The 13,937-nt window shown below is 41.2% G+C and overlaps 1 protein-coding gene across 1 annotated transcript; it reads left to right on the forward strand.

Moving 5' to 3' along the window:
- The first annotated feature begins 4,744 nt into the window (after positions 1 to 4,744).
- Positions 4,745 to 9,500, forward strand: LOC111858589 (aldo-keto reductase family 1 member D1). The gene is made up of 10 exons (XM_023840487.1): positions 4,745 to 4,882; positions 5,008 to 5,149; positions 6,494 to 6,661; positions 6,753 to 6,869; positions 7,504 to 7,581; positions 7,934 to 8,056; positions 8,219 to 8,328; positions 8,455 to 8,620; positions 8,818 to 8,900; positions 9,358 to 9,500. Exons 2-10 carry the CDS (start codon positions 5,057 to 5,059, stop codon positions 9,398 to 9,400), a joined length of 981 nt encoding a protein of 326 aa, XP_023696255.1. The 5' UTR covers positions 4,745 to 4,882; positions 5,008 to 5,056; the 3' UTR covers positions 9,401 to 9,500.
- The last annotated feature ends 4,437 nt before the right edge of the window (positions 9,501 to 13,937 follow it).

Here is a 13,937-nt window from a genome sequence, read left to right on the forward strand (position 1 = left end):
GCTACGAGTCAAACGGTGCCTTGCGTTGCCGAACGTGCTCCATTTATGTGAACGCGCACAAACTCCAATGCAGTTAACACCGATTTAACAAATCAACTTCTTAACTGGCGTCGTAGTACTGATTAGTCCAGATGGAGTCAACCTGATTTTGTCAACCTCGCGTTCGCAAATTACCTCGGGGTTAAGTCTGATTTGGTTAAACCCCCTTCGTAGTACAGGCCACTGGTCATCCCGTTCTTTGTGTTAGTCTTTGTTCTGTTCTGTTATCTGTCTAGCCACATGGCTCAATGCGTTGAGCATGTGGTTGTCTGTGAGCCTTGTCTTGTGTTTGAATCCTGTCTCCTGTTTTTGTATGTTGCTCCTTAGTGTTTCTAGTTATTGTATCTGGTGATTTTGTATTTGGTTTTGTTCCTTGTGCCCCTGCTTGTCTTTACCTGTTTGTTCTGCGTGGCAGAAAATAGCTGACAGGTTAAATGCGCAAGAACATGATTTAAGTAACCTTTGTGTTAAGGATATGAAAATATTTAACAACTAAATGAGAACAGTTTCAAGCCTTCAAAATGTATAGTCACAATAATATTTCCTTTTACATATGTATTTTGTTACCAGTTGTAAGGTACTTTAAGGCTATTTTAACACATTTATAAACAGGACAGTGTGTTAATCACATGGGTCCATTTTAGACAAAAATTGATGTATAATTGTAATTATTAATGCTTGGGTTTCAGGAGCAACATGAGTGGAACGAAAAGGTCCAAGCAGCAAGTGAAGATTAAATGCAAAAATATTCTTCAGAATGGTAAAAAGTAAATCTAATTAGAACTACATTTTTAAAGAATTCTTAAAGCCCACATTGCATTGAATAATTTAGCCACCAAAAAGAGAGCTGCGGCTGCTGCAACCAGTGGGGGCCTACCTCCAGCAGCCTGTACCCCAGCCGAGGTGATGGCCCACCGCCAGCAGCCTGTACCCCCGGCCGAGGTGATGGCCCACCGCCAGCAGCCTGTACCCCCGGCCGAGGTGATGGCCCACCGCCAGCAGCCTGTACCCCCGGCCGAGGTGATGGCCCTTGCACAGAACCGTACACGGCCTATTATTGAGGGAGGAACATCCTCAGATGTGCAATCTTTTATGTTAAAGGTACGGTAGGTCTTTTCTCTGTTTCCCCTCTCTGCCTTGCTTTCTGTTAAATGTCTTAAACAAATATTCTAATGCATTACAGTAGTGGATGGTGTCTTGACCCTCTTGGATCCTGAACCACAGTCATTAGAATCTGTTGTGAGTAATGTATTTAATCATATACTTTAATACACTGCAATAACTGGGTTTTATATTTAATGTTTCAGTCCAATGCCTTCATCTGCTGCTAATTCTGTCTTGTATTGTGGTTTTTGTTCACTTAAGTTAATTCTCGAAGTCCTGCTTCTAATGGAAGTTTAATTTTTTAGTTGTACTGTTAATACTTATGGTCAGGCATTGTACAGCAATAAGCATACCACTGCATGTCATACTTTGTATGTGACAAGTTGAATTTGATTGCATTGTGACCATGGTAAATAAATATAACCAACCCTCATCAACTGGATTATGAATAAATGGGCACGCCATGGTTATTCATGTAAAAGCCTTCAATGCACTCCTTGTCATTTTATACTTCCTGAGTAATCGGAATCGCCTGTATGTAATCTGTAATAATTTTATATTGGATGGTCGGTGTGTGTGAAAGAGGGAGAGAACAGCAGTAGAATAATCCCAGCCCCGCAGAATGTCGTGCTGTGACATCACATGGCTTGTCCAATCAACGCATTGAGCCATGTGGCCAGACAGGTAACAGGGGAGAACAAAGACTAACATGGACAGGATGACCAGCGACACCTGCTGGCCAAACAGGGAAGGGACATAGAGTGGGACAACAGGGGCTGACCCTGACACTATTCATCCTGTGAGCCACAAGTGGATCATCCACCTTCTTTTTCTGGCTTGCACGATGCCACACCCCTGTGATAAAAACCCTGTAGTCCATGATATTTGCTCTTTATTAAATGCAAATGGTATCTTTATTAAAAATTATATACATAAATTCTATAGATGTCATCAGTTAATTTATTTTCTGAACATTTATTTTCATGCAATAGCATACTTCAAAATATCAATTGGTCATTAATACAAAAGTTGCTGAAGAAGACTGCAGACTTTAAAAGTACATTCAGTGATATTTGAATTGAAATGCTTTTGAACTGTAAGCAAAACAAACCAGACAGCCTCAAAAGCACCAATCAATTATTTATACTTTATTAACATTGTTAATCTACAAACCAAAGATATGTCACTTTATAGGCTTTGCTCATGTAAATGTATTTTTTTTAAATAAAATGACATACAGTATTAAATGTGTTTAATTGCAACTTTAGTGGACCTGAGTTGAGTCCATGTACTCAAAATGTATTTCAAGAATATTAAGTTGGCCAATAGGAATACTAAAGTAGAACTTAAGTGGTTAAAAAGTGCTCAAGTCATGTACTTAAGATGTATTTTACTATTTAATTGGAAATTCAAGTTAAGATAACATATACATTTATGAGTAGACTTAAAATACATTTCAAGTGTATTGCAATTTTTTTTATTCATTATTAATTCTACTAAAAAACAACTTCAGATGTCCAAAAAAGCACTTAGAAGTAGCACTTAATGTACTTTAAACATAATTAATTTGTAAGTGCTAAATAAATGCATTTAAATTGTAATAAGACATCCCAAAATAATACACTTTACTGAAAGTATATTTTTTTGTGCTGTGTATTTTTTGAATATATATGTTAGTACATTTTTTTCACAAGGGTATTTATGAAGGAAAGTTTGTTTTAGCTGCATGAAAATAAAAATTTGGCAACTGCAATTCAACATGTTTTTGGACTGTGGGGAGAAGGAAAATGGCATTGTGCTGTGTATTTCTGGGAATATCTTTAATTTAGCTGTAATCCACTAGGCCCAAGAGACCCTGACAGCAAGTAAGACTGAAGTATAAAAACATAATCCAAAATGCAAATAATATGGCTGCGTATTTGTAATTCAAGCGAACATTTGTCTACCTATAGACCCTGGGAAACGTGTAACTGTAATTCTGTACCCAAGAGGAAGTGAGACAAGGCCCACATTAAAGACAGAAGGCCACCACCACCACCTCTCAGCCTGGCTGAAGAATTAGCCATCACAGCAATGTACTGTAGCAGTGGGCAACCTATACTTGAAGGAATCCCAGAGAGTAGATCATCCGAAGCAGCAACACCCAAGGACCAAGTTTCTGTACAGTATATATGGTAGGTTTGCTACATTCACAATGGAAAAATTACATTTTGGAATCGGAGGCACTTGTCCCCCAGTAGTTTTGACATAATTCAAACTGAATTTCAAATCTAATCTAAGCTGGTGGATCTAACAGAGCTTAGGTGACCCTTAATGTCCTGTGTAGAAGTGAAAGTATGACACCCAGTGAGTCAGGGATGCCAAAATGCTATATTCCTAGCTGCCTGTGAATGTCCAGTACAAGGTCCATCTGGACCTTATCAAACGCAGAAATGCGAACTCCAGATTGTAACACCAGTGAGTGGTTGTTAAGAGGGAAGGTTCCTAATTGTTGTGAAAAGATCAATAAATTGAAGGTGTGTCATTTATATTTGTGGGCACTGTGGTCAATTTGTCTTCATTTTATTTATTGCAGTGGCAGTTGCTCAGAAAAATGCTTATTTGTGATGATGTCCCTGAGGGCTATTCCTGTGCAGGTCTGCATGGTGGAAGGTTTGTTCTTCTTATGGCTCAGGCTGTAAAAGAGATTGATGAATATTCACATTCCTATTCTCTTCCTGGGAAGACCTAGAGCCCATGTAGACACTGGTACCAGGCCTAGAACATGCTTATTGTCATACCCTCTGGGCCTAAGGAGACCATCACAACCATCCTATAATCACAGGGGAATATATATTTCAATTTGTTCTGTCATTAAAAAGTGAATACATACCTTTTGTATGTACAATGTACATTCCCCGAAAATCCTTGAATCACACACAGATCCTGGCCATTGTGCCTCAACGTTGGTTATTAGTTGTGTGGTGTCGCAAATGATCTTGGGAGTGGACACAGGTAGGCCCTGAAGTCACATCACTTTGTGAAGTAAAGCACAATGTCGATACAGATAGTGTGGAATAAACAAATCCAAATCACAAGAAAGACAAAACTCGATAGAACCAGCGCAGCAGGAGCCACACACGGAAACCAGATCATGAGACAAACACTCAGGTCGGTGGATAACTCAATATTTCAGAAGGATCGTGTACTATAAATCACTCCAAATTAATTTGGTTAATGAACTATAGGTGTGCCTAGTATTTGGAGGGGTGGCTGGATGGAGACTCTGCTTGATGCAGGCATATAAATATTAAAAATATGTTCATTAGTTTTTAAAATGTTTTTAACTACATTTATGTAAAGCACTTTGAATTACAACTGAGTATGAAATGTGCTTTTTTAGTGTTTTTTTTTAGTGTTTGGCATGGGTGTACTTTTGTGTACTTTTGGTATCTGACTCATTTTCTATTCTCAAAAGAACAACAAGAAATTAGTCCTGATTAATCACCTCAGGCTGTTTTCAACTGTGACCCATAAAGAAAATAGTACAGGAAGTATATTCCCAGATCAAAGGTAAGGGAATACATCACTTATTAAACTTCGCAGCTGTTGACATTGAAGATCCATCCTCTATTCCTCCAAGTTGGAAGCAATATACAGGGATGAATGGCAGTTCTGTAAAAAAGAAAAAAAAACAGCACACAAATATACCAAAGAGCATGATAAAAAGTTGTGATACATAGAAAACAAAGAGCTTTGGGTATGTAATTAAGAAGAACAATACACATTTAAGAGCAGAGACACGGCATTTCAATTTGTAGTCACACAACAGCTCGTTTCTCCAATTAAATCTCTCTCTCTTTCCTGCCCTCGTCCTCTCCCCAGCGATGGACTTTTGAACTAGGGACGCGCTGCATCATGCTCATTGTAGAAGATGAATTTAACCCCTGAGAGTCACAGTATTCCTCTGAGTGATGGGAATAAAATCCCACTTATAGGCCTGGGAACCTATGGAGACCCCCGCACAGTAAGATATTTTTGTTTTTATTATTTGCATTTGCCTTTTTAATCTCATTCTTCAGTTTACTTGTTCAGTGATTTTCAACTTTTGATTGTAATATTCACTGTGTTCCAGTACTGGGTAAGCAGTTCCTGAAAATGCATGAATAACTGCAATAGTTTGAATAGTTGGTAATGCTTACATTAAGTGCACCTTCACAATGCCTTTATAATGAATTCATAGAACTTTCAATGCACCTAATTTGGCAATTAATTTATAGAACATTCAGAAGCGGCATGTAAGTGTACCATGACATCCTAACATACCATGAACAGCTCCACATATTATTAACAAACATTATGTTAATAGCAAACATTATAATCATATAATCATATAATGTTCAATATTAATGTGTATTGAAGATGATAAGGTATGTAAGGATATACTTACATGTTGCTTATAAATGTTCTATGTTTTATGAATGCATGATGAAAGCGCACTAAACATTCTATGAATGCATAATGAATGGTAAATGAAGGTGCAGTTAATAATAATGATAATAATAACAATAATAAAGGTGCAGTTAATGTAAAGCATTACTGAATAGTTCCATTAACATTGCCTAGAAGTGGTGTCAGTTGTAGACGGTGATTCGGCGCAGACACCCTAAGATGTCAGAAGTGAGTTGTAAGTAGCCTAATCTTCATGTGAATGTGGCTGTCATTGTATTTTTGATGAAGAAAGTTATGGAAAAACTGCTTTATTCAGGTACAAATACTGTTTACACATTGTCTATCTCTTGATGGCAGTGAAAGTAAAGAGTGGTTGTCATTCTATATTCCAAGAGAAATAACAATGTAATGTGCTTTAATGGAAATGAAAAATATACAGCACTAAAAATTCAATCAGTTAAGTGTGTTTTCTGACTCCAGATGGAGTAATATCATAACTATACTGTCTGCTCTGGCTCCTCAAAATTCTATACTCACTTCTGAACAGTCACTTTAAATCTGAAATTATCTGATATTTGCCATTTGCACAAATTCATTGGAATTTTTCTGTTTGCATATCCTATCATGCACTCCTCTGAGCCATAAACACATATACAGTCGAGAGCAAAGGTTGGGGTCCAAGTGCTGGGTCAGGTCATTTATTTGCCACCCCTGGAGCTTTTGGGGGGTGGGGGGGGGGGCTTTAGTTACAGGCCCTCCAGTGATGTGAATGTTTTGCCAGAGCTCAAGCCAGCAACTTTGCGACCACAGTTACAGAGGCCTAACCGACTGAGCCACATGCCACCCTTTGAATTTGACATGCCTTTCTGACATGTCATTGTGCTCAGTTAGCGTCGATGATGAATGCTTTTTCTGACAGACGCCCAAAGGAACGGCTTGTGAGGCGGTAAAGACAGCCATTGATGTCGGATACAGACACTTCGATGGCGCCCTGGTGTACTTCAACGAGCATGAGGTCGGTCAGGCGATACGTGAGAAAATCGCAGACGGCACGGTTCGACGAGAGGACGTCTTCTACTGTGGGAAGGTTTGTCTGTGATTGTTTTTGCTCCTACATAAGCTAAAATGAGTCAGTTCGCTCAGGCTGATAGTCATATACATATTTTACTTGGTCATAGCTGTGGAACACCTTCCACCCCCCGGAGCTAGTGAGACCTGCCCTGGAAAGGACCCTAAAAGCCCTGCAGCTGGACTATGTGGATCTTTACATTATCGAACTCCCCACAGCCTTTAAGGTACATACACATGGCTCAGCTATAACCAGATCGATGCGTTACCATTAAAACCTCGCATATTAAAAATATCAGGAATTATGGGTAATAATAGGATTATGAGCAGACCACTTAAAATATAATCAATTGCCAAACCAAACCTAATATAATAATAATTTTAAAATGCTGCGAAAGATTTTCTTTCAGTGTTAGAGCTTTTCTGTAGCATTCAACATCTGAAATGTTATCACTTTTTGAAAATGAGTTCTTCCAAAACAGAGCATGTTGGCTTACTGGGCTAACTTAGTATTGAGGGTATTTCGCAGTGGACTGCTGTGTTCAGGTGTGATATTCCGCTATGCAAAATGTGAGCATTTAAGGGATCAAATCACGTGTAACCCTACAAGAGATTCTTATTATTCAAATGTCCTCCTTCTGTTTATAAACTGATTCTCTGGAAACTCACACAATAGCAGGACTGGGTATAATCCTCATAGCATTGTATGTAGGTCTGTTCTTTCTAAATGTGCCTAAATTGAACACCTTTGCCTTCACTCATAAAAAGTTCGCCGAACTGCAGATGTTACTTACAAGCTGACCCTGGAATGGTGCTGTTTTTTGTCAGTGCTGAACAAGGAAATGTCTGTTGCATCCACAGCCCGGAGACACGTTTTACCCCAAAGACGAGAATGGAAAGTATATTTACCATGAAACTGACCTATGTGCGACATGGGAGGTGAGCAATATCAGAGTGTCCTGTTGGGGTCAGTGTACTACCAGCAGACATACATCTACAACACAGTATACTGGAAAAGGGAACCCTCATGTATATGAATATACACCTAATATAAAAGGAATACTCATTTATCTGTATAATATATAATACAAAACAAGTATCCATATATAGGACTGGCCAATCCTATTGACAACATAAGCTACTTCCCTTCACCAAGCTCTACAACTGACACCACCATCCCCAAATGAGCTTCAACCAGCCCTGCCTGCATATACTTTATAATACAAAAGGGATACTCATATAGATTTAGTTACACACCAGCCAGATAAGTGTGGATCTTACCACCCAACAGGCCCTGGAAGCCTGCAAAGATGCAGGACTGACAAAATCCCTTGGAGTGTCCAACTTCAACCGTAGACAGTTGGAGCTGATCCTGAACAAACCAGGCCTCAAACACAGGCCTGTATCTAACCAGGTATAAACATAACCCATTTATATGTTGATGGCGTTGCTGGGTAACCACAACATAATGTCTTTGTTGATTCTTATCACTTATAAGATCCATTTGTGCAGGAAACAATGAAATCAGATGCAGACGAATATGGGTGTAAATTTGGGTTTGGGTGCCTTGCTACAGGTGGAGTGTCACCCGTACTTCACTCAGCCCAAGCTACTGGAATACTGTCGCCAGAATGACATCATCATTGTGGGATACAGCCCCCTAGGGACTTCTAGAGATGCCTCGTGGTACCAAAATCCCTTCTTCATTTTAATGACTGTGATGATGATGGTGGCATTGGCCGGGACAACGCATTTTTATCTAGGTGATCAAAGACTGTATAAAAAGGGGTAACTTCTCTTTTTCCATACCAGGGTCAATCTAAAGTGTCCCCCTCTACTGGAGGATGAGCTCCTGGTTTACATCAGCAGGAAGTACAGGAAGTCGACAGCCCAGGTGGCCCTGCGATTCAACATGCAGCGTGGTGTGGTGGTCATTCCCAAAAGTTTCAATCACCAACGTATCAGGGCAAACTTCCAGGTTAGTCTGAGGGGGGCAACTTCATGTTAAAGGCTACCTCCTTTCAGCTGCTTTGCTTCAGGATGGTTTGAGCAAACAAAAATATATTACATGGCTCCTGTTCATACCTACAAAACCAAGCACAGACACATAACTGTGGGCCTCGCAGACACAGGTTCCATAACTGAACTGCACCATTGGGCATTCTCTCTTTACAGATATTTGACTTCTCTCTCACTGAGGAGGAGATGAGAGCCATTGAAGGCCTCAACAAAAACATCCGCTTTGTGGAGCTCCTCATGTGAGTGAACCTGACCAAATCATACAATGTTGCTCTGGTCCTGCCCATTTCCTGTCAAAGCACCTCATTTTCCCATTCTGTAACACACCTTCCTATTAATACCAAAGGATATTGCATTTCTTGTACCTCGTTTCCACCAACACGGAGCTGGTGCTGGTGCCAGTGTTGGACTGGTTCTCGCTTGGTGCCTTTTGAGAATCAGCCTGCATTATTTTGGGCCATTATTTTGCAGTGGAAATGTGTGGATCAAGTGCCAGATTGGGAAAACGTCTGGCACTAGCACTAGCACTGCGGTGGTGGGAACGAGGCCTTAGATCTCACTTTCAGGATCCAGGGTCTCCATGATTCCATATGGATGAATGTACAGCACTTGTTAAAACACATTGGCTGATTGATTGGTTACTTGTGAGCCTGCCCCCATTTCTGCTATTATTAAAGGCATTGCTGTGCTCTGCAGGTGGAGTGATCACCCGGAATACCCTTTCCATGATGACTATTAGGAACAAAGCATCCAAGCTGCTTCATGCATTGGATTCCAGCAGTTTGTGAAGGATGGAAATGACCCTGTGCAATAAAGTGCAGAAATGTTTAAAATCTTAATGGTTTTACTGGTGTTATTTTATTATAATGGTGAGCTGAAGCTGCAGATTTGACATGGCTATTACTGAAGCTGCAGGCTGAATGAAGATGAGCCTGAAGTTGCAGGTGCGATACAAGTAGCAAATGCTGTACATTTGACATTTAAGAAGGTTAAGAAGTTAAGAACAAGATTGCTATTATTGTTGATATTATTTCATTGCTTCTCTAACACCTGTGTCTGAAATGACAAATGTAACTGTCAATGCCAGGGGTGGGCAATTTTATCTGCAAAGGGCTTTCTTGGCAACTCCCAAATTAAGTTACTAATTAGAGGACTGATTGGCTGAAGAGTCCTCACACCTGGGATTGAACAGCTGACCTAAAGGTTATCCCACAAACCTAGACACACAGTGGCCCTTTGTGGATAAGATTGCCCACCCCTGGTCTATACCGTCAGCTATACTGGGGATCAGGTTTAACCCTTTACCCCTAGAAGGCGACAAACCCTACTGGGACCTCAGCCAGCACGTATCACATCACAGTCACTGTAACCTTACCTGGAGGGTTGGCAGAGTCAGTAAACAATTCCCACTCAAGGCTACACACAATACCAAGGCATCTGCAGTGCACCCATCACACACACGCAACATAAGAACATAAGAAATTTACAAACGAGAGGAGGCCATTCGGCCCATCAAGCTCGTTTGGGGAGAACTTAACTAATAGCTCAGAGTTGTTAAAATATTATCTAGCTCTGATTTAAAGGAACCCAGGGTTTTAGCTTCCGCTACACTAGCAGGAAGACTATTCCATACAATAACTACACGCTGTGTAAAGAAGTGCTTCCTCAAATTTGTTTTAAAATGTTCTCCCGCTAATTTCCACTTATGGCCACGAGTTCTAGTATTTAAACTAATATTGAAATAACCATTTGTCTGAACAGCATCCAGACCTGTTAGAATCTTATAGACCTGGATCATGTCCCCCCTTAGTCTCCTTTGCTCAAGGTTAAACAGATTCAGCTCAGCTAACCTCTCCTCATAAGACATTCCTCTAAGACCAGGAATCATCCTCGTAGCCCTCCGTTGCACCTTTTCTAAGGCAGCAATGTCCTTCTTAAGGTATGGTGACCAAACCTGCACACAATATTCTAGGTGGAACACATATCCCATTTGAGCCTCCCGTTGTACATATCTGACCATACGTAGCCATGGCAGAACAACTTGATGGGGTTCAACAAGTCACATTCTTCTGAAGGAGGTACGCTGGTAGTACTTGAGCCTTCGGGTCATTTGTGCGAATCCCACCCCTGCTCTGTGTGTTGGACTTGCATGCTCTCCCTGTGTTATACTGCTTTCCTCCAGTAGTCAGTAAAAGGGGGTTGGTTAAAATGGTCTGTAAAACTTCATCATAATGCATGACAGATACCTTCATAATGCATTATAATGGTTGGTATACAGTAAGCATTAAGGATGCTTTGTACTGCATTTTGAAGGTACATCATAAATAATTTGAGATTTTTACCTGGAGTATACATGTCAAGGAATGGGGGGCGGGTACTAATGCTGCATTCCATTTACACCAGAGGTTGGAAGTTTAGCAACATACTGTATATGGCAACATAAAATTAGACTTCAATGACCGGACTGGGGAAACAAACTTAACATGGACTTAAATACATTGAACTAATGACAGCAAGAAGAAACAGCTGGTAAACATGGGGATTCCATACGAGATTAACGAGGGGGCATGGCAAACGGAAGTAGATCAGGGCAGGACAGGACCCCCCCCCCCAAAGGGGAGTGAAGGGTGAGACCGGGGACATGGAGAAACCTAGGGAAACACAAGCCACGGACACACAGAACAGGCAGAAGAAAGACAACTAAGACGATAAGCGGCAAACCACAGGGAACGCGGACAGACACAGAGACACCAAAGACAGAAACACAGAACCGAACACCAAACAATGGAACAATGGAGGAACACCAAGGGGCACACCAACAAACAGAAGACAGGGACCACAGCACCTACCTGTAATACCAAGGCATTCCCAGGCCAGCCGTGAGATTTAATCTCTCCAGGATGTTCGAAGTCTGCCCCAGGGCCTCCTTCTAGTGGGACATGCTCAAAAAACCTCCCCAGGGAGCTGTCATAATAGATAGATGCCCGAACTACCTCAACTGGCTCCTTTCATTGCAGATGAGCAGTGGCTCTACTTTGAGCCATTCCCGAATGTCCAAGCTCCTCACCCTACCTCTAAGGCTGAGCCTAGTCACCCTGCGGAGGAAACTCATTTCTGCCACTTGTATTCGCAATTTTACTCTTTCAGTAACTACTCAAAGCTAGTGAGGAACATCACAGGGTCCGGGGATTGCCTCCACAACAGGCACCAACAACCTTACAGCCACAGCTCTGCACAGCCACCTCAGCATTGGAGTCGGAACATGGCCCATTCAGGCTCTATGTCCCCTTGGGATGCAAGAGGAGTTTTGCCAGAGGTGTGAGTTAAAGATCTTATAGACAGGGACCTCCGTCAAATGCTCCCACCTTTACTATGTGTTTGGGTCTACCATGTCTATCTGGCATCCTCCCCCAGCATCAGATCCAACTCACCACCAAATGGTGTTCAGTTCACAGCTCAGTTCCTCTCTTCACCAGAGTGTGCAAAATTCTCAAGGGCTCAACAATAACATTACCATGGGATTTGACCCAGCATTTTTCTGATCATAAGCACAATGTCCTGACCCACAAAACCACACCCCATGCATTGTGACTCTACATTCCTCTCTGTAGCATGATCCAAGATCCATAATTCCATTATTTTCATAATGTTTTTTTAACAAGGACTCTCTCTAAATTGGGTACCACCTTTATTGCTAGCCTCGCCATCTTCTTCGTGTTGTGTTTCATGTCTTATAAGCAGAACATGCCCATCTCCGAGGTGGTTGAATCAGCTATCACTCCACTGACTTGACCAGATCTGACACAACAAACAGACCCTGAGTAGAAACAGCAGCATCCCAATAGCAATGGAACCAATGCAAAGTGTCAGCTTGAGGTTTCCACAAAACAAACACTTATCTGTCTACTGGTGTTTATTGGACTAAAGCATGTACATGTGTTCTCACTAAAACAATCCCTCTGGAGTGGCCCAGACAGATCTGAAATATGCCATTACAAATAAGATTAGCGACAGCTGGAAATACAGGGCATCAATCCAAAAGGGAGGGGGGATTACAGCTGGCCACTGCAGAGGCCTGTAAGTCTGGCTTTCAGTCTCTCTAGGAAAAGGAGTCATTTAGCACATGAGCAAAAACCAAATTATAAGAAAATATGGAAGGCATGGTTTGCCTCAGGGAACTGCAATTGTCATTTACTTGGGTGCTGGTCTCTTTCTCAACTGCGTATGAAACATGAATTGCATGATAAGCATGGTGCAGATGCTATAAATCGCTCACTGACATCATAGCTACATAACAAGTTTGTAAGGAATTGTACAAGAAGATCAAAGTTTGCTGTCTATGAGGAGGAAATGGTAAGCTTGCTAGTAGAGAGTACCATAGTCCCCAGCATTAGTCACAGGCTTCTGAGACCACTTTCTACTAGATATGGAGACAAACATTCATGTGCCATGCTGGTGCCTGTCTCTCCTCCACAAGACGGGATGTACATCTTCCAACTGTTCGACTCCTACACCATGAGCACCATGTGCCTTCTGTTTGAGGCCATGCCATGGCCTGGGTTTATGGTGAGCCCCTGGCTGAATGACAAATCTTTCAGCTGCTGAGTTGCGTTTCCAACTGTACTGTTAATTATCTACAGACTTAGATGTACAGAATAGATATAAAAGCCTCAACATTTTACGCATCTTCTTCCCTAAGCTTTTCTATGCTTCTGCATCACATTCAGCAAGTATGAGGCCTTCATGTAATAACTAGTTCCATGATAATACAGACATGACTATTTTCCAGCCCAACCTCTCTCATTGAATACCTCTGGTTGTTTATCACTCTCTTTACCTGCACTGTAAGTAAAGTGTCCCCTGAAGACTTCATACTGCGGCAGCGTTTAAACTTCACAGCTACAGAAACTTGAGGATGAACTCTTATGCTGAAGTGCTAGCCAAACTACAACAGGCCTGCTGTTCAATATCTCCCCCTGCTGGCAGACTCCATTTTGGCAGTGGCTACCATTATGTTATTAGTAAAACAAAAGGACTAAGCCAAGTTCACAAAAAAAGATCATGTACATTCATTGGAGGTCAGTGGACAATCACTAAAATAATCAAACCACAAAAAGGTCCTTAAGTTAAAAAGCAAACTAATCTTGTCATGTTTAGCTAAGAAAGCAGTCACATGACATGAGTTTCTAGTGTGATTGACCTGAAAATTAAAGTCAAACAGGAGTCACTAAAGCCTTTGGGGTATGGAGCCTTAACAGTGAACCAGACATTTATTT

Source organism: Paramormyrops kingsleyae, chromosome 3, assembly GCF_048594095.1.
Source record: "Paramormyrops kingsleyae isolate MSU_618 chromosome 3, PKINGS_0.4, whole genome shotgun sequence".
NCBI lineage: Eukaryota > Metazoa > Chordata > Actinopteri > Osteoglossiformes > Mormyridae > Paramormyrops > Paramormyrops kingsleyae.